Raw genomic sequence first — 25886 nt, 5'->3', positions numbered from 1 at the left:
TGAGGGACCCCAGGTCCATGGACTGGGGAAAGGGACGGAGTCCGTTGGAGTGACCCCAACGCCCCTAATAAACCTTCCCAGACAGGCTCTGAGTTATCATGTGCATCTTTAATTAAATTAGCACGTCCAAGCGGTCTCTGCTTTACCAGTGCCAGAGACCAGGGAGCTGCAAGCAGAACCGGCCCTGGTGCCCCCAGGCGAGCATGGCCAGGCTCCAGCGTGCGGTCAGCCCTTAGGAGGGGCTGGGGTGGCTGGGCCTGGGGGGCTCGGGGCACGGGAAAGTCAAGGGCTCGGCAAAGCCCTTGGGAGGGCTCAGCCCTGCTCAGCCTACTCCGAGAGTCTGGTACCTAAACCACCGCCCTCGTACCAGGCCAGGCTGAGACAGTCGATGGGCAGGGGCAGCTCTGCCGGCTCCTGCGGGGCCCATCCCAGCCCGAAGGAGGAGCGCGGGGGGGAGGTCCTTTGGCTGGAAATGCGATGGAGATGGGCACCCGCTGCAGGACAAAGGGTCCCTGAGATCGGGAGGGGGCAGGCAGTGGCCTGTTCATAACCGGCTCCAACCCCAGGTCACACCAGGGCATCGTGGGGGTGGGATGGGGGGCGGGGTAGGACCCTGAAAGACCCAGGCTAGCCCTCTCCCCCCGTCCTTGTGCGTGTGAGCGGCTGGCTCAAAGGCAGATAGGGCTCCGGGCTCTGCCCAGCGCTCGAATTGGGGTGAGATCCCCCCCACCTGCACCTACAGCAGCAAAAGACGCCTGCAGGACGTCTCTGAGGCCAAGAGACGTCCCCAGCCTGGTCCGGGGCTGCGGGCGGGCCAGCGGGGTTTCAGACACAGGCGCCAGCCCCACTGGACCTTTACTGATTAAGGCAGAAAAAAGCCCACCAGGTCCCCACCCTCCCAGGGCAGGGCCTGCTCCCTGGGCCAAGCACTGGGCACCCAGTGTGGGGGGCACTGGAGGGCCCAGTGGGTCAGGCAGGACCCCTGCTCTAGGGGGTTGGGGGGGGTTCAGTATTGCCCCTGGCCCTAGGAGGACTCAGGAAGGAGCCACCCGCCCTGTGCCCCTCTCTGGGGGTTTAATCGATGGGCTCAAGGGCGGGCACGGCTGTCCTGGCTCCATCCCCTTTGCTCAGACCCTGCTCTCCTGGTAGCGCTCGTCCTGCAGGAAGCGGGTGATCCGGGACCAGGGGCCGGGGCTCACGGAGCCGGGCACGGGGGAGCCCTGCGGGGCAGCGTCCTCGTCACTTTGGTCCTTGGCAAAATGCAGGAACACCTGGTGGGGGAGGACACGGGGGTCAGCACAGACGGGCAGCCCAGGGACCCCCTCCAGCCCTCTGGGGCAGGGAGCGGCTGTCCCTTGCTCTACAGCCCAACATGGGGGTGCCCACAGTACAGGCTGGCACCCCTAATGAGACGGGAGCCTCAGATGGTGCCAGGTTGCCAGGCCTCCTAGGGACACCCTTGGGAGATGAGCCCCTGCGGCTGCCTCTCCACGGTGCCCGCTGGCCCAGCACGTCCACTGGGTCACACCAACTGCAGCGCGGACCCACCCCGGGGCTGTACAGTGCCCAGAGCAATGGGGCCAAATGCGGCCGAGGCGTCCACAGGGTCAGGGACCCCCCGGGAGGGCATGGAGGAGGCAGAGCTGGGTGGAGAGCTCCCCGCAGGCATTCGTGGGGCTCCACGGCAAGTAGCCATCCTTGGTGGCATACAAGGGGCAAGCAGAGGATGCTACCCCTGAGCTTTCAGTCAGCACCTGTTTGACCCCTATCCCGCGAGAGCCTCCCATGAAACCCCCATAGGCTGGGAGACCCTCCCCGGGCTGGAAGGGGTCCCACCTGGTCAAGTGTGGTCTGGGACACGGAGTAGTCCTCGAGGCAGTAGCGGCCGCGCTGAGCTGCCAGGGTGCTGAAGACATGGGCCAGCGAGTTGCGGCAGGTGGGCAGCTGGTACTGCAGCGTGCCGCGGTGCCGCTCCCGGAGGGCGATGGTGGGGAAGGCCTCCTGCATGAACTGCTCCAGCGGCTGCAGGTCCGGGCTGGAGCCCCCCACCCGCAGCACGATGGTGTAGCCATCTCCAAACCTGCCGCCAACAGTAGGGGTTCGCAGGCACCAGGTGCTCTGCTCTGTGCATGGGGAAGGAGGGCTCTGGGGGGAGCCCCTGGGGGTGGAGGGACCCCTGGGGCCTCGGGAATGAGGCATTTTGCCACTGGAGGACTAGAGCACAACCCAGGGGCCAACTGGCTTCCAGGGGCAGTAGCTACTAAACCCTACTGCCCCGAGCTGGATCCCACGCACGCCAGACAGTGCTGCCCAAGCAGCTCGTGGCTGTGCTTGATGGCCCCTTCCCAACAGGTTGCCTCTGTGGCGCGGGTGGGTTTGTGGGGGGTCTCTGGAGGGCTGCCCCCCACCCCTATCCCCCACTCACCTGTTCTTCAGGTGCTGCCCGCTCCCCAGGCACCGGAACCGGCCGTTCACCATGATGGCCATGCGGGTGCACAGGGCTTCACACTCCTCCATGCTGCCCGCCAGGGAGAGACAAAGTGAGCCCCCCTCAGCTGGACCCCCTGCCCCCACTTCCAGCCCCCCAGCTCCTTTCAGGGGCAGAAGGCACTGGCAGAGAACCTGGACCGGGCCCTCGGATGGAGCCCCAGCAGTTCCCACAGAGCTGGGGTGGTTTGCGGTGGCCTGGGGGGCACTGCCCGGCATCCGGCACGGCACGAAGCCAGCTGGGAACAGGGCAGCTCACTCAGGGGATGAGCTGGTTTATGCATGACCCCAAGAGGTTTTAAAGCTCAAGGGTGTGCGTCATCTTGGCCGTGCCCCACCGCACACTACCCGGCTGCCATCTGGGCACTGTCGCACACCCGCCGTCCTCCTCACCTGTGGGAGGTGAGCACCACGGACCTGCCCTCCTTGATCATGCTGAGGACACAGTTCCACAGGAACCTCCGGGCTCCGGGGTCCATCCCGGTGGTCGGCTCATCCTGCAGTTGGGCCACAGAGCAGCCGGGCGTCATCCGTGGCCGAGGGAGCCCGGGGCACGTATCACGGACCCTGCCCTGCAACCTCCCTCGGGCTCTGGTTGAAGCGGGGGGGAGTTCCCCTATGCAAGCAACCACGTGCAAACGCCAGTGCAAACGATTAATCTGCTTATTTGCACACGCATCGCCCCTCACTTCCCCCAAGATGCCTGGGGTGATTTGGAGCAGCCCCTCGACCCCAGCACCACGGACCAGGAAGATGATGGGCGGGGAGCCGATGAGGGCGATGGCCGTGGACAGCTTGCGCTTGTTGCCCCCGCTGTACCCGCCGGCTGGTCTGTCCGCGTAGGGCGCCAGCCCCAGCTTGGAGATGCCCCACTGGGCCACCTGTGGGGCGAGAGGCACCGGGGCTAGGGCGGGAGCTCCGCCAGCCCCCGCAGGCCACGACGGGGTGGGGCGAGCCGTTACCCTGGGGGCCTCGTCCTCCGGGACCCCCCGCAGGCGGCTGTAAAACTCCAGGTGCTCCCGGCCCGTCAGCAGGTCGTTGATGGCGTCGAACTGGGGGCAGTAGCCCATGCTGCGGTGCACGGCCTGCAAGTCACACAGCACGCTGCGGGGCAACAGCGACGGGGCCGTCAGAGCAGCGCGGGGCCCTCCCCTCGCTCCAACGCCTGGATCCCCCGTGCCAGCCTGCCCCCTTCATCCCCCCCCACCAACAGCCCTCCCCTTGAGGCCCCCACGCCCACCTCTGCCCCTTCAGCCGGGCGTCCCCCAGCGTCACTTCGGTGTCCCCCGTCAGCATTTTGAAGGTGGACGTCTTCCCAGCACCGTTGACCCCCAGGAGACCGAAGCACTAGCGGGGAATCAAGCATGGGGTTGCAAGCAGGCCGTTCCCTGAGCCAGGCCCTCAGTAGGGGCACTGCCCCATGCCCCACTCCAGACACCTGCCGGACACGGCTCCATGGGTCGAGCCAGCCTGGATCCCATCCTGGCCAACCCCAACCCCAGCCCCCGTGCGACTGATCTCTCCACCGCTCGCTCCATCACCCACGGTGCTACAGGTGCGCCGTGGGCCCAGCCCTGAGCCCCACGCTGCTGCCTTACCTCCCCCGGGGGGATCCCCAAGCACAGGCGGTCCACGGCTGGCATCTTCCTCCTCCCGTACACCTGGGAGGTGGGGGGAAGGGAGAGCCTGAGACCCCGGGGACCCGGAGCTCAGCCCATAAGAAACAGAGCGGGGGCATGGCCCCAAAGCCAGGTTTCCATGTCAATGCTTGACTTACCGGGGTACAGAAACCCCCAAATTTCCCCCGGAGCTGGAGCAGGAGGAGACTGGCATGGGTCCTGAGTCACATGCACAGCACAAGGGACAGCGGCTTGCAGCCGGGGGAGAGGGGCTGGGGCAGAGACCCTCACCTTGGTCAGGTTCTCCAGCACCAGGACGTCGCCCTGCCGCGCGCCGCTCAGCACCTTCTCCCGCTCCCTGGCCACATCCTCATCCTCCTCGCCCAGAGCGGGTAGCTTGACGGCAAAGGGCCTGCCCGGCACGAGGGGGAAAGGGAGACGATCAAACTATTCGGCCAAGGAAAAGACACCCCGAGAGAGCAGCTACCCTGGGACGGTCGCTGCCTGCGACGGAGGCTGCCCCCGGAGCCTCACGCTGGGCAACGACGTGCCAGCCAGAGCCCCGCGGCGGGGGCGGCTCCCGGGGCAGGGGGGCAGCTTCCTACGACCCCCTGCGGCTGTCCAAGCAGCATCAGCCAGGCAGCCGTGCCACACCGGGCGGGCGGGCGGGCGGACGGAGACGCGCAGCCGGGCTCCGCAGCCAAAGGCCCCCGGCCCCACGCGCGGGGCGAGCTCCCACCTGAGCGTGAGGAAGAAGCTGTGCTGCAACAGGAGGGTGAAGAGGAAGAAGACGATGCCCTGCAGGGCCATGGCGAACATGTTCTTCCCGGCCAGGTCCCAGCACAGCGGGGACACGAACCGCTGGTCTCCTGACGAGGACAGGGGCCGGGGCTTGACCGAGGGGGCAGGCGCGGAGCGCAGCCCCGGCGAGGGGGTCCGGGACTTCCAGGCGGCGCCCGGTCCCTCCGGCAACTCACCAAAGCGCTCGAAGGCGTCCGCCATAGCCTGGTTCTTCACCATGTCGACGAGGCCGCGGCCCAGGCAGAAGTGGGGGAAGACGAGGAAGACCTTCTTCAGGACGCGGTTGATGTCGTTCAGCTTCTGCCCACGGGACACGAGAGGCGGCGGGTGAGGGGAAGCCCCGGGGCCGGCAGCAGGGCTCGGCCCCGCCGTCCCCCCCTTCTCCCACACAGGTGTCTGGGGTTCCCCCTCGGTCAGCCCCGCCGGCCGGGCTGAAGCCCCCTCCCCGTCCCTGCCCCGGAGCCCACTTGGTCGGTGAAGAGCTCCAGCACGAAGGTGGCCATGCTGCCGTTGATGCCAATGAAGAGGTTGATGCAGGTCAGGGCCACGTAGGCCGTGCTGGGGACGCTGAAGAGGAAGGAGGCCGGGTACATCAGCGGCGTGATGGACCAGCTGGGCGAGGCAGAGAACGTGGAGATGAAGCCAGCCCGAGGGCCCCCGGGGCACGGCCGTCTTCTTCACCCCCGGCCCTGCCCCCACCAGACCCAGGGCAAGAGGCGTGCTGATGCCCCGGCTGCCCCGCATCCGCCCCCCGGGCCCCTCACCCGTAGAGCAGCAGCAGCAGCACCAGGGAGGGCAGGTTGGCCGCGGACACGTAGGACTTCTGCTGGAAGCCGAGGAAGATGAGGACGACCAGCGCGGCGGGCACCAGGTAGTTGCACTGCGGAGGAGGCAGGGGCTGGGACCCGGGCTGCGGGGTACGCGGGGCTCGCACACCCCAGCACCTGCCCCCACAGCGATCGGCACGACCCCCGGGGGCTGCCACCGAGAACCCCCCCGGGATGCTGTGCTCCATGCTGCTCCTGCCCCAGACCCCCCATGCCTTGGCCCCTGGGGACCCCCACCCTCCTCGGCCTCCTTGTCAGCCGCCCAGCCCCGCACCATGTCCCAGGCGAAGTTGCCCAGCCAGTAGACGCCGGGCGTCATGCCGCTGACGAACTGCAGGTGCTTGGCCTGGCTGACTCGCTCCTCGATGAGGAAGAGGACGAAGCTGGCGGGGACGAAGGACATGGCAAACATCACGCAGATGGAGACCAGCACATCCACCGACGTTGCCATCCTGCCGGGCGCGGGGGAGAGAACCATGAGCGGGCCAGGCCGGCAGAGACCCCCAGGACCCTGCCCACCCATCCCCAGCTAGGCAGAGACCCCGGGACCCCATCTTTTCTGGCTCCCCCTACTCACAGGGCAGCCTCCGAGAGCTGCTCCTTGGTGAAGTTGAGGGGGTGGTTGATGGCCGTGATGCCGTAGCGCGTGGGGTCGGCGCCCGGGGGCAGGCTGGCGCGCAGCAGCCCATTGCTCACCACGTTGAGGAAGGACACCATGGCGTGCCAGCCCTTGTTGTTGAACCACACCTGCAAGCACAGTGCTCGGGGCTGGGCACGCTCCCGCCGGCCCCCTGCGACGCCAGCCCAGCAGCCGCCGCGGCACAGCGGGAATGCGACCCGGGAGCCCGGGCTGCCCGCAGCCCCGGCGGCTGCACGCGAGATCCCGCTGCCCTCACAGACCTGGGAACCAGCCTGGGAGCGCCGGCGCGGCGCCAGCACTGACCTTGACATTATCGTGCGTGTCCAGCCCGGCAATGAAGCTGCTCAGGTTTCCCAGCAGCCTGTCCAGGGGGCTGCCCTGTGGGGGGCAAAGAGCAATTGGGAGTGGGCCAGTCAGACATCCTTACGCAGGTGTAAAGAGGAGCAGACAGACAGAACAGCTCCCTGCCCACCAGACTTGCCCCCAGAGGACTACAGCTTCCCCAGGGGAGGTGTTGTCTGTCTGCCCCCACCCCAGGATAGCGGCTTGCTAAAGGCAAACGGGCTATGCCTGCTTCTCTCCAAGTCCTGGAGGAGAGATGTGGGTCCAGCTGCCTGCAGCTACCCTGGGACAAGCGTGTGCATGTCCGGTCCTGCTCCAGTGCAACGGGCGTGGAGGTGTAAAACCAGTGGAGGTTGCACTGTTTGTCCAGGGCCTGAGTCCTTCCACTGACGCCCCACTGTGGGTGTCCAGCATGTCCTGATCAGACCTAGTGTCACAAGAGACCTGCCCTGCTCCAGCCCCCTGCCCGCCCGGCGGTACCTCGGTGACATTCAGCGCCGCCCGGATCTCCCGCACGGCGTCGGTCACCTCCTCCGCTGACGGCAGGCCCTGCGGGCTACGGGCCCCCAGCGAGATGCCACCATACCTGGGGGGGCACAGGAAGGGTCGCGGATGTGGAGCCAGGCCCCACGGGCACCCGTACCCCATCCCCCTTGGCACTGCAGCACGACAGTGGGTTTTTAAGAGGAGGTTGGAGGAACATCTTGTTGGGGTCGTTTGACCCCAGTACTCTTTCCTGCCATGGCAGGGGGTCGGACTAGATGATCTGCTCGGGTCCCTTCCGACCCTAGAAACTATGAAACTATGAAACTACGACAGGACCACTGGAGCACCCGGATGCCAAGGTGATGGGCGTGCTAATGAAGCATGGGTCTAAACCCAGAGATGGGCCGTGCTGCTACCTTCCCCTGCAGATTCCCCTTGAACTTCAAACCGAGCCGCCATCCCCGCAGCCGGGGACAAGAGCCCGGGCGCCCTGGTCCCCAGTCTCAAGGCACCAGGTCCCTCCCAGCTTCTTACCTCTGCTCATTGACCCACTTCTTGTTTCGCAGCCTGGAAGGAACAAGAGGAGAATCACTACGGAGGCGTTAAAAGAGCGAGCGTGTCTGTGCGTCCGTCTGCTGGCCCAGGGGTCCCAGACCACCCCCCCCTCTCCCAGGGGGCAGGCAGGGCTGCAGGGCCAGGATGCCCCCGGAGCAATGGCCTCAAGCTGCAGCAGAAGAAACTGAGGTTGGAAATGCCCGGCTAGGAGGGCAGCCAAGCGTTGGGACGGGCTGCCCAGAGCGCCCGGGGAATCGCCATCCTGGCAACTGCCAAGCGGCTTGGCTGGGAGGGTGGCTGGACCAGATGCTCCCGGGGCAGAGGCAGGGTCCCTTCCAGCCCGGCTCTGCTGCGGCCCCTCGGCGCTCACCCCTGGCGGATGATCTTGGGGTAGGTTTTCACCAGGTAGTCGGAGACGTTCCTGCCCGTGAGGTTCTGGAGGATGTCGCCGGTGCCTCGCTGCACCTGATGGGGAGCAGGGGGGGCTACGGCATCATCCCAGGCAGAGCCGAGCACAGCCCCCAGCTGGTACTGAGCTGGGGGGGTGCTGCCCAGTCTGTCCCATGCCATCCCAAGCCAGCGTCCAGATCCAGGCGGCCCACAGCCGCTCTCATTCATGCTCCAGCTGCCCCTTCCGGCCCCGATCCCTGCCCCCGGGCAGGGGGTTACCTGTGGAGGGGGCAGCCCCCCAGCTGCTTCGGGACACTCAGGCAGCATCTTGCGGGACTGCGGGGAGCTGCACTTGCAGGGCGGGGAGGGATCATCCGGCGTCCAGTTCCCGCTTCGGAAAACCTCCGCCAGGGCTGGGGGCACCGCGGGGGTGCGGAAACCGTCTCCTTGCAGTGCTGGCGGGCACAGCTCCCTCCTGCCCCCGCGGGCCGAGCCAAGCGGGGGGAGAAGAGAAGAGAAAGCCCCCGGCCATCAGGTCCCTGTGATTGCCGGGTGCTGGAGGAGACCCCAGCCACAGCGCCGGGAGGGGCTGGTAGATCCCTGCTACGGGGTGGGGGGGTGACCGGGTTGCAAGAGGGGCAACGACCTGGTACCCCCAGTCCAGGGATGATGAGATGGGGAGGGGCAGAGATGGGAGAGCATCACCCAGGCAGCCAGGGCTGCGGGGAGGACGGCTCTCGGGCTGAGGCTTGATGAGAAGGGGGACGGGTAATGCGGGGTAAGGCTCCTTCTGGCGGACGGCTCTGTCCCCGGGAGATCCCCGGCTGGGAGCCCAGCACAACCACCCACTGGCACTGGCAGGGTCAAGGGCAAATGCCTCTAGGTGCCAGGACCCCACGTGAGGCTGCCTCCCCCCACGGGGCTCGGACGCACCGCCCAAGGTTGCAGGGGGGCACTCACGGCTCCGACGCGTCCTTCATGCACTTGGTCCCAAAGCCCGGCTCGGCCAGGAGGGCTCCCAGGAGACGCACGGAGTCAGGGTCCCCCGGGGCATCGTTGCTGGGCGGACGGAGAGAGGGGTGGGGAATGATGCCCGCCCGAGGGGCTGGCTTGGGCCGGCCGCCCCGCTCTGCCCTGATCAGCCTACCTGAAGAAGGTGAACTGCTGCTCGTACATCCAGGGCTCGAGGCGCAGCGGGGGGTACTCCCCGAAAGGCGGCACCAGCAGGCTGAAGAGGAGGGCCATGCACACAAAGACGGCCGGCAGGATGATCTGCGAGCGGGGCGGGGGTTACAGTGGGCATGGCGGGGGCCTGGAGCTGGGTCAGACCCTGCATCCAGAGGGAGTGGGAGAGACATCTGCACCACGGGTCCGGGGGGCAGCCGCTTCTCCAGGACCCCGAAAATCCTCTCCACCCCCCGCACTGCCAAAGGCTGGGTCTGCCTAAGCGGGCATGCCCCCCATTCACGTGCTCCCGCCAGCCACTCTCCGGGCAAGGGAAGTGGTGGGGGCCGGCGGTACCTGCGCCAAGAGGCCACGGGTGCTGCGGCGGGCATAGAGCAGCCTCTTGAGGAAGAGGGCGCGGAGCTGCTGGCGGGTGAGGGCCCAGCCCGTGAGCCGGCGGGAGCCTCCATCCTCTGGGCCCCGCAGGGCATCCGTCTCCTGGGGCTCCTCCGCTGCAGGGGGGGGAGAGACCAGTCCTTTCCGCCCGACCTCAGGCACCTGGCACAGCCGAGGGCCAGGCAGCCCCTCGGGGAGGGCTGCCCCATGCACGGGGGGCTGCGTGGGAGAGGGGCCACGCTCTCAGCACACGGGCAGGGGTGGGAGCAGGGGTGCCGGCAGGTCCCTGACAGACATGTGCCCTCAGGCTGGCTCCGAAGAGACCCCAGGAGCCAGACGGAGCCCGCGTGGGGCTGGGCTCCAAGCAGGGGGGAGCAAAGGCAGCTCTGGGGCCCTCCCGTGCCCTGGCCGCCTACCTTTCCTGGGTCCTTTGGCTCAATGCAAAGAGAGAGGGGAAGAGGAGAGAAGTGATTAGAGCTGGCTGAGCCCCGGGGGGCTGGGAGGCAGAGCCCGCTGCGTCTGCACTGCAAAACCAGTGCCACCCGGAGCTGGCACCAGTTGAGCCCAGTGGGCGCCAAGCCTCGTGGCTCCAGGCTGCCTGGATCATCCACGGGGCACTGGCCCAATCCCAGCCCACAGGGCACCGCAGGTACCCGTAAGCCCCACGCTGGGCATGGGGCTGGGGAGGGGCTCAGGCGCTCCCCCCGCGCCCCAGCCCAGCCCGGGAGGTGGGCGCCAGGTCAGCCCCGCAGGCTCTCACCCAGATCAGCCTCTGCTGCCTCCAGGTCCCCGTCTTCACTCAGCGCCCGGAGGGTGTCGGCCGAGGCAGGGGTGGCTCTCACACGCCGGGGGGCTCCTGGGGGGCCTGCGCGCAGAAGGACAAGGCTGAGGCTGTGGGCAGGAGACGCAGCAGGGCAGGGGTGGAGCAGCCTCCTTGTCCATCCTCCCCCCGCCCGCCACCCCAGAGGCCCTGGAGGGGCGGGGAGATGGATGTGAAGCCTCGTGATCCAGCCTGGAGCAAACCAACCCCTACGTGGGACACGTGCCTTGGAGCCAGGGCTGGAACGCTCCCCCTGAAGCCCCTTGCCTGGAGCAGGAGCTCCCTGAGCAGGCAGCAGAAGTAGGTCCCTTATCCCCTCTGCAGTCCAGGCCCAAAGCCTTTCCCGCGGAGGGGGAAGGGAGAGCAGGGCATTACCTGACCTGCTGGTGTCAGGGCCAGTGTCCTCGGCCACCTTCAGAAAGATCTGCGGGGGGGAAGGGATGGAGAGCGATGTGTGTGCAAATACCACGCACGTGCATGCACGTGCACATGCATGCACACCCTGAGACTCAGTGCCTCATGGCTGGGGGGCTCCTACAGCCCCCTGTGCCCCAAACGAGCCCGTTCCCAGAACAGCAGTCCGTCACGCTGACATGGATGTGCCAGGCCAGCCCCAGGGCTTTCCGTGAGGGTCTCCCCCGTGGAGCCGGGTGCGTTGTGCAGGCAGCAGCAAAGCTGATGCTCCGCTGGCTGGTGCCTCCTTCCCCCACGGGGCCGGCCCGGAGCTGCTCCCCCAGCTCGTGCCCCGCTGCCCTCGCCCCCCAGCTCGGACCCTGCACGGGGACCCCGCCGGCTTCTGCTGCACAGACACCCCCGGGCGGTTCCCCCGACACGCCGGAGCCCCCCAGTCCCAGCGCCCCGGCTCTTCTGGAGCATCCGGCCCAGCCGGAGACAAGGCCCGAGCTGCAGGTTTAGCGGCAGAGCAGGGGCCAGCGCTGCAGTACGGTACCTCCTCCAAGGTGGTGTCCGAGACCCCGTAGCCGGAGACGCCCAGCTCGCCCAGGCGGGCGTCCAGCTCCCGGAAGAGCTCCCCGAAGGACCCGTCTTTGGCGCCGCTGGACGGCAGGACGTAGAGCAGCTCGTGCCCAATGTCCTCCACCAGCCGGGAGCCGGGCACCAGCTTCTGCACCAGGGCCGACAGCTGCGGCACATCTGGAGATGCACGAGGAGGTGGGGGGGTGAGCCCTGGCTGGCAGGGGGGTCTAGGGGTGGCCCGAGTGGGGCTGTGGGGGGAATCCCAGCAGGGGCAGAAGACTTGAGATAGACGAAGGGGTGGGGGCAACCTTCCCCAGGGGGCCTGGCACCTGGGAGGACCCCAGGGAAAGGCCCCATAAGCAGCTGGCCAGGAGCCGGCATCCCACCCCCCAGACCAAGCCCCCACCCAAGCCCTGGGCCAGGGAGGAGGCACCCCATGGAGCAACCACCAGGGGGCGCCCTCCGACAGAGCAGCACACCCCTGCCCCCAGACCCAGCTCTGGGGTGGGGGGGGCATTTAACTCTTTCTCTCCCAGTGCCCCCGCGTTGTCTCTGCCCCGCAAGATGCCACTCACCCACGGTGCTGGACTCGCTGCACTGCTCGCTGCACAGGCCGGTGTCACAGCTGTGCTCTGAATCGCTGTCGCCCTGGGGGGGGGGGAAGGGGTAAGGGACGCAGCCCCGACCTGACCCTCGGACTGAACGGCAAGCGGGGGGAGGAACTGGTCGCCTGTGCTGGCCACCCGGGGTGCCTGCTTCGGAGGCGCCCCCCCGCACTGAGCTGCAGGGATCCCCCCATGCATGCCAGGGGTGCTAGGGCTGTGCCCACACAGGAGGCACGGTGGGGGGTCAGGGCCTGGGGAGGGGGTCGCCGGCCAGGCCTGAGGTCAGCCTGGCTCGGCTCCAGCATTACCTTCTTGCCAGCGACGGCGATGCCGCCGGAGCTGGCCTGGGGGGCCGGCTGCTCCCGGGCCCCGGGCTCCCGCTTGACCAGGGTGAGGTGGTAGCCAGTGCCCAGGTGGGTCTTGAGGAAGAGCGGGGAGCCGCAGCAGCAGAGCTGGCCCTGCGCGATGATGGCGATGCGGTCGCCCAGCAGCTCTGCCTCGTCCATGTAGTGGGTGGAGAGGACGATGGTGCGTCCTGGGGGGGGCAGCGGGGGCATGAGCATTTGCGGGGGTGGGCAGCCTCTGGCCCCACTCAGCAGCTGGGGGCTGCTGGACCCGGGCACGCAGGGACCCCCATGGCTCCGTCCGTGCCACCTGCAGGGCTGGGGCAGGGCAGAGGTGACTCCCACGGGGGCCCCGACTCCCACGGGGGCCCAGAAGCAAGCGCAGGCTGACTGCAGCCCGCAGGACAGATCGGAGGCACGAGACGCCCCGCGTGGCTGCAAGCCCCTCCTGCCATTGCGGCCGTGACATCTTGTGCCCCCCCAGCAAGCAAACAGCAATCTGGGAGCCGCGCCATCCTGCCCCCGGGGCCCAGCGCCAAGCCCCTTGCCTTTAGCGAGCATGAACCCCCGGGGCACGGATCAGGATCGGGACCACCCCCATTACGGCGTCTCACACCTGCTCCGCTTCCCTCTGGCCTTTCTCCGGGCCCTGCCCCAGTTTCCCTGGGCACGGAGGGGGAAAGCCCCCGCCCCACCACGCGCGCGGCCAGCTCAGACCTTGGCGGTACTTGAGCAGCAGGTCCCAGATGCCGCGCCGGGAGTAGGGGTCGACGCCGGCCGTGGGCTCGTCCAGCACGACCACCCTGGAGCCGCCCACGAAGGCGATGGCCACGGAGAGCTTCCGCTGCATGCCGCCCGAGAGGCAGCGGGTCGGCTCGCGCCGCTTGTGGGGCAGCCCCACGTCCCGGAGGAGCTGCTCCGTCTCGGCCGCCACCTGCCGCCCCGACAGCCCCTTCAGGCGCCCGTAGAACCAGACGTGCTCCTCCACCGTCAGGCTGCGGAGACGGGGGACAGCGGGCACTGACGTCCACGCTCCTCCCAGGGCTGGGAAGGGGCCCCACGAGCCCCAAAAGCCCCCCAATTTAGGGACTGTGACCCTTGCACTGCCCTGCCTTCCCGTCTCCGCACACCTACATGTCAAACAGGACGTTGTGCTGCGGGCACACGCCCATGGTACTCCGGATGGCGTCCATCTCCGAGCGCACGTCCTGGCCCAGGATGTAGGCCGTGCCCGCGCTGGGGGGCAGGAGGCCGGTCAGGATGGACCTGGGAGGGGAGAGGAGGGTGCAGGGGGATAAGCAAGGGAAGAGTCAGCTCCCCGCACCCAAATCCACAAAGTGCCAGGCCAACAGGGACCAGATCATGGCAAGATAGGGCCAGCCCCATTAGGGGACCTTCCTCATCTGATTCTGGCTGTGCAGCTCCTAGCACTTCATGAGACCCTCCCAAACCCCAGCCACTCCATGCAGAGCTCAGAGCACTCCCCAGAGCCAGCTTCAGCTTCTTGTGCCCATATCACAGGTGGGCAAACTGAGGCACGAAACCAGGCACTTGCCAGTAGGTTTTGGCATGAACAAACCACAGTGCCCATGGGCGCAGGGCGGCTCAGTTGCAGAGCTGGCTGCACATATGCAGTGGCAGGGGCCGGGCCCAGTCCCGCCCCCTCCCCAGGCCCCTGCCCAGCTCACATGGTGGTGGTCTTGCCCGCTCCGTTGTGGCCCAGGAAGGAGGTGATCTGGCCTTCGAAGAAGTCGAGGCTCAGCCCGTTGACGGCCGCTCGGCTGCTGCCGCGGTAAATCTTCACCAGGTTGCAGATGGAGACCCCGGGCGCCAGCCCCGCGGGCGGCTCCTCCACCAGCACTGCAAGGAGGGGCAGGATCAGCGGGCACGGGGCAGGGCAGGGCAGGACGCCAACCCCCCCCAGACCCTCCTTGATCGAGGGGGTCCCAGGCACCCAGGTGGCTCCAGCCCTTCAGCCCGCAGCGCAGTGCCCCCTTGACTGGTGCTGGGGTTGCCACCTTGGGCTCAGGCTGGGGCTCGTCTCTGGAGGCTGTACAGGGGGGCTACCCTAGACCCCTCCTTGCTGGCCTGCTCGGCATCGTGACACTGCAGCTGCCCCTGACCCCAAGACCCCACTGCCCTCCCCGGGGGGGCTGGAGCACAGCTCTCCCGCCCGCAGCCCCAGCGCTCCAGCCACTAAGGGATGCTGCCAGTGCAGGGGCCAGGACAGAGCCTCTTGGGGCAGAGGGGGGTGGGGAACGGTACCTTTGGCAGAGCTGGGGGCACCGGTGGGGTAGGGCACCTGCCCCTCCAGGGAAGACTCGCCAAACCAGTAGCTCCGCAGGAAGGGGAAGTTCCAGGGCTTGGGAATCCCGTACTGGCCTGGGGGAGAGCGGAGATGGGGTCAGTAAAATGGGCAGGTGAGGGAATAAGGGGAGGGGGCTGGGCGCCGGCTCTCGCCCCCCTGCTCCCTTTGTGCATTGGGCACCGTGCTCAAGGGCGCCGAGGGCAAGGAGTGGTGTGCTCTGGAAGACGGGAGCTGCTCCCACTCGTTCCACGGTGCCCTGTTAACTCTGAACCCTACTGACAACCACCACCCTTTCATCCACGAGCCACGTATGCCGGAAACCAAGGAAAGGGATTTATTACAGAGCTTGGGAGCCCCCGAGCCTGCAGATCCCTTCCCAGCCCTGACACACGGACCTGGGAAGACGGCCTCGATGTACCAGGTGGCCAGGCCATACAGACACGCGTCCGCGAGCAGCAGCACCACGGAGGTGGCAAAGTTGTACGGGTCACCCTGCACGGGGCTGGCATTGAGGTTGTACCACTGGATGCCCACGCCCTGCTCCTCGTAGAGGGAGAAGTACTCGCAGCCGAACCCGAAGGCCACCGGGGACAGGAGGCTCTGACGGGGGGAACGGGAGGTGGAACAGCAGCCGGGCACACCCCAGACTCAGCCGCCGGCACCTGCCCATCTCAGAGACCCTAAGGATGCAGCTACAAGACACAGCCCAGCACCAGGCAGAGGTGCCCCCCACTCCACCCCTCTACCGCAGACCACCCGCCTGGGACACCTGAGACAGCTGTGCCATCCCAGCATCTCCCTGGCATCCATCGCCCAGTGCCAGGACCCCAGTTCAGGGCACTCGGGGCTCTGGGCTCAGCGCTGGCACAGAACCACCCCCCCGGGCCTCAGGGTTGCTAGCGCTGGGGCCAGCAGGGCCGTGTGCAGGCAGCGGGGGGTCCTCGGCGGGGGTCCCATTAACGCTGGGGCTCGGGAGGATGGAGGGAGGTCACGCCAGAGCCCCCTTACCACGAGGACGCGGAGCGGGAAGGTGACGCGGTCGCGCCAGGCCACGCACAGCACGTAGGGCAGGTAGCACGAGAAGTAGATGATGCCGCCGCACGCCGAGGCCAGGTTGGCGCGGGAGAAGAAGGTGCTGAGGAGGAAGCACTGGGCGATGGTGGCCACCGCGAAGGCCGCCAGGAAGAGGAAGACCACGGCGGGGTCGCTGTAGGGCAGGATGTCCCCCAGCTGCGGGCGGCAGGCGGCGGGGCAGGTCAGAGCCTGCGCCAGCCCTCCTGCGCCCACGCCCGGCAGTGCCAGCCCCCAGCTCACCCCGGCCTGAGCCCCTCCCAGCCCCGTGCAGAGCTCCCCACAAGCAACGCCTGGACCCCCCACCCTGCGGGGCACCTTGAGGATGAGGACGAGGAGGCCGGAGCTGAGCAGGAAGGGGAGCAAGCTGCTGAGGAACCAGCTGAGCCAGAGGGTGCCGCGGCTGAGCCCCATGATCCGCATGGTCTCCTTCAGGCGCGCCTCCTTCTCGTGCACGACGCCCTTGACCATCATGGCCACCGAGTAGATCCAGGCCAGCACCATGAACAGGGGCAGCGACCGGTTCAGCACCCGCAGGAACCTGGGGTGAGACGCGGGCCCACCCTGCAGCCGATGCTCGGGCCCCAACTCTGCCCCCCCTGCAGCGGGATTAAACACGGGGGCATCCACTGGCTCCCGCGGGGAAGCCTGCGGCTACTCACACATCGTCCACGTAGCAGGGGTAGGGCATCTGCTGCACGTACAGCCCCGTGCGCCGGGCCGGGCCGGTCAGCACCCGCGTGACGGCTCGCTCCACCAGGTCCTGCACGTACACGAAGCCCCCCCACACGTAGCGCAGGTCGCTGAAGGGGTCGGCGGCCGGGCCGGGGTCCCAGAACCTGGGGAGCGGGGAGCACGAATGGGGGGCTGCCCGACCGCCCCCCCTCCCCGCGCAGGGGGCAGCACGCACCGGTCCTTGATCTTGTTGGTGCGCGTGACGCCGTCGATGTCCATGCGGATCTTGTAGCGGACGTGGGGGCCCGGGTCCCCCGCGGCATCGCCAGCGGGCGGCAGGAAGACCACGCCGGCCCAGAACCGGCGCGCCTCCAGCAGCTCCAGCGCCCGCGACACCAGCTCCTCCTCGGAGCCCGCCGCCTCGATCTTGTCCAGGGAGACGCACTGCGGGCAAGAGGGGCAGCGCCTCAGCCGGGGGCGCGAGGAGGACCCCGCGGGGGCAGGGGCGGGGGGGCGCACCTCGATGAACCGGCCGAGGGCGCCCAGGACCTGGTCGAGCTCCGCGTAGGTGTCCCGCCAGCCCCGCGGCCCCGCCAGGTAGTCCCGCACGCTCGACAGGCTCCAGGAGGTGCCCGCCAGGCGCCGGGCCAGGAGGGGGGCGGTGGCAGGTGCCCCCAGCAGCTCCTGCAGACACACCGCGGTTCAGGGGGGGGCCCCGGCCCTGCCCGCGCACGCCTTCCCTGGGTCTCCACCTCCAGACCCTCCCCATGGATGCCCCTGCACCCCCGGCGCTCCCACCTCCCGCAGTTCGCGAGCCCCATCCCGGGTACCCGGTGCGGGGGGCACCGCGCCGAAGCGGGGCTGCGGGGCGAGGACGGACCTGCAGGGCTTGGATCTCCAGGCTGCTGTTGAGGAAGGCGTAAAGCCGGGGCCCCAGCTCCTGCCAGGCGGCTCCCACCTCCCGCAGCACGGCCAGCTCCTCGAAGGTCCGGTTCACCTGGGCCAGGAGGGACGAAGGGCTCGGTGGGGCCGTGCCCGCCCAAGCCCCCCACCCGCCGCTCGGAGGCTTCCCCCCGGGCCCCGCAGGGCAGAGCGGGAGGTCCCCGGAGGCCCCGATCCCGGAGGCTGGCGGTGCTTAGAGCTGGGCTCTGCTGCCCCCGGGCCCCCCCACCTCGGCCATGATCCTGCGGGCGCCGGGGCCGGGCGGCGTGTAGAGGATCTTGCCGACGAAGAGGGGCTTGATGCTGCGCCAAAGGATGCGCGACAGCGGGCTCGACTCCAGGCTGCGGATCAGCTCCTCGCAGTAGGGGTCTGCGGAGCGGGGGGGATGCTGGCCTGGCGTGCCCGGGTGGCTGGCACCCCTCGTCCCCGTCACGGAGCTGCACGCAGCGGCCCCCCCGACCAGCGCTCCCCTGCCCAAGCCATGCTAACCCCCCAGCTCCAGCTCTTTCCTCCTCTGCACCCCAGCCCCCTAATCCCCCCAAATTCAAGGCCTCTTCCACCACTGGACACAACCTGCTCCCCCAGCCCCCAACCTGAGCCTAAGCCAGGTTACCCGCGGGGGGGGGGGCACTGTCTCCTGCAGCTGCTGGAGCGGGGTCCGTGACCCCGCCTGGGCTCCGACCGCTGCATCCCCCCACCCAGGCCTGGAGGGGAGGGGAGCCCTCCCCCCCCAACTCACTGGTGCCGCTGTCCAAGGCGACGGCCCGGGGCTCGGAGCTGTTGCGGCCGAGGAAGGCGCGCACGTCGCTGTCCTCGTACCAGTTGAGGGAGGGGACGCGGAGCCCGGTGCTGTTGGCGTGGCCGCAGGCGAGGCGGGACAGGGCCGCGAAGGCGGCCCGCGGGGTCGTGCTGCCGCCCAGCGCCCCCAGCTCCCGCCGGAGGTCCGCAAAGCTGCGCATGGCCGAGACCTGGGGGGGGGGGCACTGACCGGTGGGGGACCCTGGCCGGCTCAGAGGGCAGCAGCTGGGTCTGCGCTGCCCGGGAGGGGAGAAGGGGGGGGGCAGGACAGGGGCCCTCTTCTTGCGGCACCCTGAGACCCCCAAGGGCAGGGGGACCCCTCCCAGAGCTCCCCACCCCCACCCCCTGCTCCCCTCCGCCCTCCGGAGCTGGCGCCGCGTTACCTCCTCGGCCAGGGCCTCGGCCCCACGCAGGACAGCCGCCAGGGCTTCCACGGCGCCGGCCGCGTCGCCCGCCCCGGCGCCCAGCCGCTCCTGCGGGGGAGAAGCGCCCGTGGGCGACGGGGACCTCGGCCCCTGTCGCAGCCTCCTCCTCTGCCCCAGCTGGCGAGGGTCCCCGGGGGCGGCGGCGGCGGCGGGTGCTCTGCTCTCCGCCGAGGCTGGCCGTGCAGGGCCAGGGGCTCGGTCCCGCTCCCCCGGGCACCGAGGCAGCCCCTTCCCGGCAGCCTGCAGACGCCCCCGCCCCGCGCCCACCTACCGCGAGGCCTCGGCCCACGTCCACCTGCGAGAGGAAGCTGCGCTCCAGGGCCTGGAGCCTGGGGGCCGGCAGGGAGCAGAGCCAGGGCTGCAGGGTGTCCCGGGCACCGGCCCCCGGCCCCGCCAGCGCCCGTGCCAGCACCGAGGCGTTGCAGACGACATCCCGCAGCGACAAGCCGGAGGCGGCCAGGGACAGCTGGGGAGGGGAGGACACCGTTAGCTGCGGCCGATGCAGCCCCCGGCCAGCCTCGGCCTGCGGGCGGCGGTGCAGGGCTGAACCCCCCAGCAACAGCATCCTCATGGAGGGTCAGGGCCCGGGCGCGCCGCTCAAGGGCCGCACTCACAATACGCGGGCTGAGCCGGGCCCCCAGCAGCTGGGCGGCCAGGCCGGGGGGCGCAGAGGCGTTGACACGGAGGAACTCGGAGAAGGTCTCGTTTGCTTTCAGGTAGTCCCGGACCGGCAGGGCTGGGGGTGCAGGGGCAGGGTCAGGCGGGGGCTGGGAAGGGAGCGGCAGCCAAGGTCTCTCCTGGGCTGTCCTCAGCTAGGCCCGAGCCCCTCCTGGGATCTGGCTGGCCGGCGCAAAGCTGTAGGCAAGCTTTGGCCCTGGCCAGGGACGAGCCGGGCGCCTGCTGCATTGGGCTCTGCCCCCAGCCCGGTTCAGCACCGCGGGCACGGATGCCCGGGGCGGCCACAGCCTCACCTGTCCAGCGCGCCCCGTCCCCTCGGAGCCGGCGCAGGGCGGGCAGGAGCCGGGCCAGGGCGCTGAGGGCCTGCCGGCTGCCGGCGTGGAGCAGCACCCGCCGGGCATCGGCGAAGAGGCGGAAGATGCTGGGTGGAGAGACGGGGAGGAAACGGGCTGGGTCCCTCTGCAGACCCCCGGATCCAGGGGCTCCACACCTAGGCTCCAACTCTCCCCATGAACCCTGCACCACCGCAGAGAGGCTGGGACGCCCTGGCTGGCTTGGGGTGGAGACCCCCCACTCGCACTGGACTCCCCCATGCCCAACGCAGCCCAGGGAGCCCCTGCACCCCAGCCGACTCCTCCAGGAGCATTGCATGGGTGGCACAGGCTCAGAGCAAGCAGGAGCCTGGGAGCCACGGCATCCAGGGGTGCGGCCTTGCAAATACCCGCCCCCCCGTAAGCGTCAAGGAGGAGGGGTCTGCTGAGCCCCAGGGGGTGCCCCCATCCTGCCACCCCCTCCCACCAGGGCACGGCATAGCAAGGCACCCCCAAGGAGACAGGGGCAGCCCCTGCTCACCAGCTGGTACCCGCCCCCCTCCCAGGCCAGGCAGGGTGTGGGCACTCACATGGACTCGTTAAAGTTCCCCACCGTGCCCGGCATCTCGCCAGCTGTCGGGTACTGGAAGCAGGGGTTGTTGGCATTGCAGATGATGCCCTGAATCCAGGGCAGGGTCCCAGCCGAGGGCAGCGCCTTGCTGGGGAAGTGACCTGCCGGAGAGGGGGGATGCAGCGCAGGGGCAGGAGGGCGGGTGGGAGCCGTGTCTCTCTCCCCCCCCCTTCCCAGCTCCAGCCCAGACATTAGCACCCACAACAGCGCAGCTGGCCCCGCGGCACGGGGCGGATCTCACCCCCGAGGGACCCGCTGGGACCCTCCGCCCTGGACTCCAGCCGAGCTCGGCGGCCGAACCGGGGCCGGGGGCACTCACATTCATGCTGCTCGAAAGGCGGGTGCGACCGGCGCACGGAGATGAGGATGAAGAACAGGAAGAGCGGCCACAGGAGCTCGATGGCCAGCTGGACCTGGGGAGAGATGCCCTGGCCGCGTGGTACCAGCTGGGGCCCTGCTAGCCCATGCCCCCGGCCCTGGGCATCTCAGTGCAACTCCGCCCCAGCCCAGGGCACTGCTGCGCGCCACCGCTGTGCCCACTGGGGGGGGGCACGGACACCATTGCTTTGGTGGTCTCCAAGGCAGTGTAGATGCCTAGTAGGTGGCACAGGGCTCCTCTCTGCCCAGGCTTTCCCAAGGGCACCGGTGTGGCCTCCCTGCTCTCCCAGGGTCACTGGGCTGCTCAGGGTGGGAGGTCCAGGAGCCTGGCGGGTGATGCTGCTTGGCAGCTGGGGGTGGGTGAAGGGCCATTCCCCCGGCCCGGGTACCAAGGGCTGCAGCCGCCTGCCCAGGGGACTCACCGTCTGCCTGCGCCGGTAGGTGAAGTTCTTCCAGAGCAGCAGGCCCAGCTGCGTCCCGAGGCCCATGGCCGGGGCCGCCGGGCAGCGCTGGGGGCAAGGAGCCGGTCAGGAAAAGGCGGGCATGAAGGTGCCAGGCAACCGCGCCGGTCCCCGCCTGACTCAACAGGGGAGCGGGGCAAGAGCAGGAGCACTGGGGGACACTGCCCCAGTCTGGGGGTCGCTAGCAGCTGACGGTGGGTGGGGAGACCCCCTGGCCGCATTGCGATCCCCCCACCCTCCCATGCCACGAGCTGGCCTCACGTGGCCCCTGCCTGCCACTCCCACGCGGGCTAAACGAGGACACGGAGCCGGGCATCTTTAATGAGAGGGTGGGGGCTGCCGTGGAAACGGCAGGGTGATGCCGAGGAACGCGGAGGGGAGCAAAAGGGCCCGGGGGAGCCGACCTGCTCCCGGGCTGGTAACGTGACCCCCAGCACGGGAGCCCTGCCAGCACCCAGCGCACAGAGCGGCTTTGTCCCTGCCCTGCCACCCCGGGGCCGCGCCAGATGCCCCGGGCATGAGCATCCAGCTGGCAAGCAGCCCCCAGCCCGCGTCTCACCCTGACCCCGGGGAGCCCCCGGCCAAGGGAGAACAGAGCTGGCTCTTCCGCTCCGACGGGACAGCGCCTCGGTTCAGCGCCGGGAGCCCCAGCCGGCTGAGCTCTCTGCAGCCCGCTGGGAACAGGCCAGGAGGGCGGCACAGAGCGGGACCCCGAGCCAGGGACATCTCTGCCAGCCAAGGGCAAGGGGGTCTCTACCCTGGCCTGACCTGGGGGAGGGGAGGTCCACTTGTGGAGTGAGGGGGAGCCTGGCGGGTGGGGAAACTGAGGCTGGAGGCAATGAACCAACTGGGCTGAAGTTGCTCGGGGAGTCTGGGGCACAAGCGGGTGCTAGCCGCAAAGCCGCCTTTCCTCGCCCCCTGCACCGAAGGCCTCAGCCAGGTACCGGCCGAGACTGGCCCGCCGAGACCTTGCCAGCTCAGCTCAGCTCACCCGAGAGCTCTGCTTTTAGAGACCGCTCCCTACCCCGCCTGGGCTGGCTGGGCTGCCCAGACCGGCTCCCTAACCCCGCCAGGGGTGACCGTGGGGAAGCCCCAGCGCCTCCCCTGCCAGCCCCCGAGGCAGACACCGAGACCCTGGCGCCAAGCACCGTTTGTTGTGATGCGCTGGCTTCCACCCCAGAGGTGGCTGCATCTTAGCGACGGGCCCTCACCACTGCTCAGCCCCTAGGAGCCCCTGGCTGGGATAAGAACCGCGGCCTGGTGAGAGGCGAGCACAGATCGGGCTCAGAGCTTCCAGGCACCCGAACGCGGGCGGCTGGCGGAGCTGCTTGCGGCGCAGCATCATCGCGGACGGCCGAGTCGGCGGAAAAGTTCATTCTCGGAGCAAGTCCGGCTGATCCTCCCCTCCCCGCTCTACAGGCAAAGGCTCAGGGAAGGACAAGACGGCGCTGGAGACATTACAGAAAAGAGCTTATTATAGGGAGGGGGGCAAAAAAAATCTATTGCACAGCCCCGGCTGAGGGAAATCAATAGAAAGGCTCTCGCAGACCTCGACGGGCTGTGAATCAAGCCCACAGTGATACCTTATTCTCCCTAGATAACATCCAGCTTCCTAAAAGATCTGCCTTCTGCAGGGCCTAGTTGCGCCGATAAGCTCGCAAAGCAAGCCAGGGTCCTTTTGCCAGTGCTGACTGTTTGACCCGCCACTGAAATGCAGCCACCTCTGGGGTGGAAGCCAGCACATCGCAACAAATGGGCTCAAGTTGCAGCAAAGGAAGTTGAGGTTGGATATTAGGAAAAACTCTCTTACTCGGAGGGTGGTGAAGCACTGGTACACCCAGAGAGGTGGTGGGGTCCCCATCCTTGGGGGTGTTTAAGACCCGGCTAGACAAAGCCTTAGCTGGGATGATGTAGCTGCGGCTGGTCCCGCTTGGAGCAGGGGGTTGGATTGATGCGACCTCCCTTCCAACCCTCTTTTTTTGATGGTTTTATGAAATAATTGGAGTTGGGAACCCAAAGACAGCAGCTTGTTACAGTTGCACGGGGCGGGGAGGAGTGTTTCCTGTGGGTTTGCAGGTGGGGTTTGAAGAGGACCGGAGCCTAAAGCCCCTGGCAGAAACCAGAGGCGCATAAGCACGCAGCGCGAGCCCAGCTCCTCTCTGAAGAGCTACGAGGACTCCTGGGTCCCCGCCAAACAGCTGGTTGCGTTCACGCCGGCTCTGCCCGGTTTCACCACCACCATTGTGTCACCCCAAGCAGCAAACTCACCTCTCCCCCTCGCCTCCCTTTGTGGAAAGATGTCGACACCTTTGCCCTCGGCGTCACATGCAAAGCTGGCGTGTGGGCACCCTCGCCCGTCAAGTAGCCGCTGGCTTCCCAGGTGAGCTCGGTGCCCGGCCCTTCGCGGCTCAGCAGCCCCCAGTTCCCAGACTGGGAGGCTGCCGGCCAGGTACGGTACCCCGTGCTCAACAACGGCACTGCCCTGCTTCCCAGGCTTAGTCGGTGGCTCGCTGCCAAGGGGATAAGCAGGTACCTCGGCAGGGCAGGATTATGGCGCTAGGAAATCTCTCTAATCACATGGCACAGCCCAGCACAAAGCGAGCTTTGAGATCCCGTTTCAGAGGCCCCAGAAGGGCCCGGGACCTGGGCCCAGGGAGGCGGTGACAGAGCAGAGCAAAGGACCCGGGAGACCGGGCACCTGTCCCCGAACCCGGGGGTCAGAGCACAGATGGGAAGCAAGCAGCAGCACAGGACACAAGTTAGCCACAGTTCAAGGGGCTCACACGCATGCATGCACACACATGGGTGCACCCCCCCCACGCACACCTCCCCTGTGCTAGGTACCAGGGAGCTCGTGGACTCTTTTGGCCTCTGCAGCACGGAGTAAGATAGAAGCCAAATATCCCGTGCCGTTCGCAACCGGACCCGTGGCTTCATCCTCTCTGTTCCAGGAATACCCCAGAAGCTTCTTTTCATTACCTCTCCCTGCTCTTCGCTTCTGGGGTTTGCCTGGGTCGCGGTTTTGAGCTACTCGCTGACCACTGAGCCATCAATTATTTACAGGAAAAGATGCAAACTGGGAGTCACCAGAAGCCCAGATCCCAGCAGCTGGGCTTGAAAAGAGGCCCAGCTATAATAAGGGTTATTTCCCAGCCAAGCGGCCCTTAGATGTTTGATCTATGTCGTTGGCCCCGAGCACGGATGTCAGTGCTCTCCTCGCTCCTAAGCAGCCTGCCAAAAGCAGGCGGGAAGATCCAGGGCGAGGAGCATGTGCGGTCATAGCCAAGTTGGGCTGATGGGAGGTTGCAGTCTCGGACACCCTGCTCAAAGCAGGGCAACCCTGCCCAACCTGCTGTGAGAAGCCTCCTAGGATGGAGACCCCACGTGTCCCTGTTCCAGTGCTGAACCGCCCCCAGGGTTGCTTGGACATGCCACATCATTTCATCCTCATTAACTTAATGAGCATTCAAATTTGTCAACGTGTTTATTTTGGCACGTGAGGTTTGTGTTTGCAAGCAATGGGCTTTCAAACTTATCCCTTGCTGCAATTTAAAGCATGGCTCCTTGCCCCGTCCCTTAACAGCCTGTCGCCGTCCGCTTTGTAACAACCCTTCAGGTGTGGGAAGGGGTATCAGCTCCCACCCCCGCAGTCTTCTCTTCCCTGGACTAAACCGCCCTGCTCCTCCAGCCCCGTCCCCCCAGGCCCGTTGCCTAAACCTTGGTTCATTAGTGTCATTCTCTGCTGGACTCTCAGTTTATCAATGTCTTTTGTGACTCCACCCCAGGGCATCCCCTGCACCCAGGCCGCTCCGCTGGAAAGCCGGCTGTGGCCCGCTCGCAGCCGCCAGGGAGGCTTAGCAAGAAATAACGAGCAGCCCCAAATCGTGCGAGCACTGGAACCCAACGCAGGACGCAGCAAAACACAAGAGCTGCTGTGTTCAGCTAGGCTGCCTTCCTTCCGCAGCCCCCCCTCCTGCCGGCTTGCAATCAACCCGCAGCTCTCCGCAAGGGCTGCTTACACCACCGGACCAGCCGCCTGCTCTACACTCGCTCGCGCCCCGTGAAGCCCAGGGCAGCGAGGGGCTTCGGGTAGAGGTCGCGGAAGGGGGCTTGTGCCCATGCCCACGCAAGGGAGCAGGTGGCTGGGAATGGTGGGGCTCAGCCCCCTGTGCAGCAAGGACCCCCCAAGGCCTTCCTCCCACTCCCCTTGGAGCCCTCTTTGCCACCCGGACCAGCACGATCACCCTCCTCCTCTGGCTTGAGGCTGATGGGCGCCAAGGGTGCTGATGCCCCCTTCTCCCAATGCCCCCAGGGGCATCCCAGGAGCTGAACTGCAGAACCCAGGCCCCAGGGATGGCTTGGCCTGGCTCCAGCCCAGGGATGCCAAGGCCGCATCTCTGCCGTGGGGGGATGCCCAGCTCTGCCCCCCCGGGCAGGGCTGGTGGGCAGCCAAGGTGCAGAGGCAAGAGCCCTGCCCAGCTGCCCCCCACCCCCCGCGAGCTGGCAGGATGCTCTGCCCTCCGGCCGCTGCAGCCGCCGCCACCTCCCTGCCCGGGCACCTCGGAGGGCACCGCTTGTCTGTGCCCCCGCATCTCCCCTGCTCCCCACCCCTTTACCTGCTCCGACGCGGCCCCTTTAAGAGCAGCCCCCGCAACCCTGCCGGCCGGGTGATCTGATCATTCCGCAAGCCCCGCCCCAAGCTTACGTCACAGGCGCGTTGTTACAAAGTAGCCTCGTGCTGCCGGGGGCGGGGCTAC

General features: G+C 67.9%; 1 protein-coding gene across 7 annotated transcripts; it reads right to left on the bottom strand.

The window, feature by feature from the left end:
* Positions 1-94: 94 nt before the first annotated feature.
* ABCA7 (ATP binding cassette subfamily A member 7) lies at positions 95-25826 on the bottom strand. 7 transcript variants are annotated; one of them, XM_090027141.1, is made up of 50 exons: positions 25746-25826; positions 21091-21177; positions 20610-20703; positions 20250-20391; positions 19642-19769; positions 19285-19406; positions 18942-19136; positions 18629-18718; positions 18187-18415; positions 17677-17816; positions 17386-17502; positions 17025-17189; positions 16741-16949; positions 16493-16669; positions 16149-16371; positions 15768-15989; positions 15155-15359; positions 14717-14833; positions 14140-14311; positions 13586-13717; positions 13169-13446; positions 12416-12642; positions 12078-12150; positions 11477-11679; positions 10903-10951; positions 10468-10572; positions 9669-9823; positions 9295-9419; positions 9108-9206; positions 8427-8622; positions 8128-8222; positions 7737-7769; positions 7197-7302; positions 6678-6752; positions 6312-6481; positions 6009-6186; positions 5672-5787; positions 5375-5519; positions 5084-5207; positions 4846-4975; positions 4398-4518; positions 4086-4148; positions 3728-3834; positions 3450-3591; positions 3234-3368; positions 2881-2984; positions 2426-2518; positions 1837-2080; positions 1134-1271; positions 95-494 (listed from the first exon to the last, which is right to left on the bottom strand). In XM_090027141.1, exons 2-50 carry the CDS (start codon positions 21154-21156, stop codon positions 348-350), a joined length of 6921 nt encoding a protein of 2306 aa, XP_089883267.1. In that variant the 5' UTR covers positions 21157-21177; positions 25746-25826; the 3' UTR covers positions 95-347. The 7 variants fall into 7 exon arrangements, 6 of the variants coding, with proteins under 6 accessions (XP_089883267.1, XP_089883269.1, XP_089883265.1 ...); XM_090027143.1 differs by having other exon boundaries at positions 17055-17189; XM_090027139.1 differs by having other exon boundaries at positions 16493-16593; positions 18629-19136.
* Between the last annotated feature and the right edge of the window lie 60 nt (positions 25827-25886).

This window comes from Crocodylus siamensis, chromosome 14 (assembly GCF_052110815.1).
Source record: "Crocodylus siamensis isolate JL-2025a chromosome 14, ASM5211081v1, whole genome shotgun sequence".
Taxonomy (NCBI): Eukaryota; Metazoa; Chordata; order Crocodylia; family Crocodylidae; genus Crocodylus; species Crocodylus siamensis.
This window is presented reverse-complemented; position numbering and strand designations above follow the sequence as displayed.

Bases quoted from the DNA above. Each gene is read 5' to 3' on its own strand.
- ABCA7 (XM_090027139.1), bottom strand. From the start codon at position 21,156: ATGGGCCTCGGGACGCAGCTGGGCCTGCTGCTCTGGAAGAACTTCACC. The intron at 16,950-17,024 runs GTGCGCCCCCCC...TCTTGCCCGCAG, and splicing joins CCCTCGGCCGGTTCATCGAG to TGCGTCTCCCTGGACAAGAT. The intron at 10,952-11,476 runs GTACCGTACTGC...TCCCCCCCGCAG, and splicing joins CGGACACCACCTTGGAGGAG to ATCTTTCTGAAGGTGGCCGA.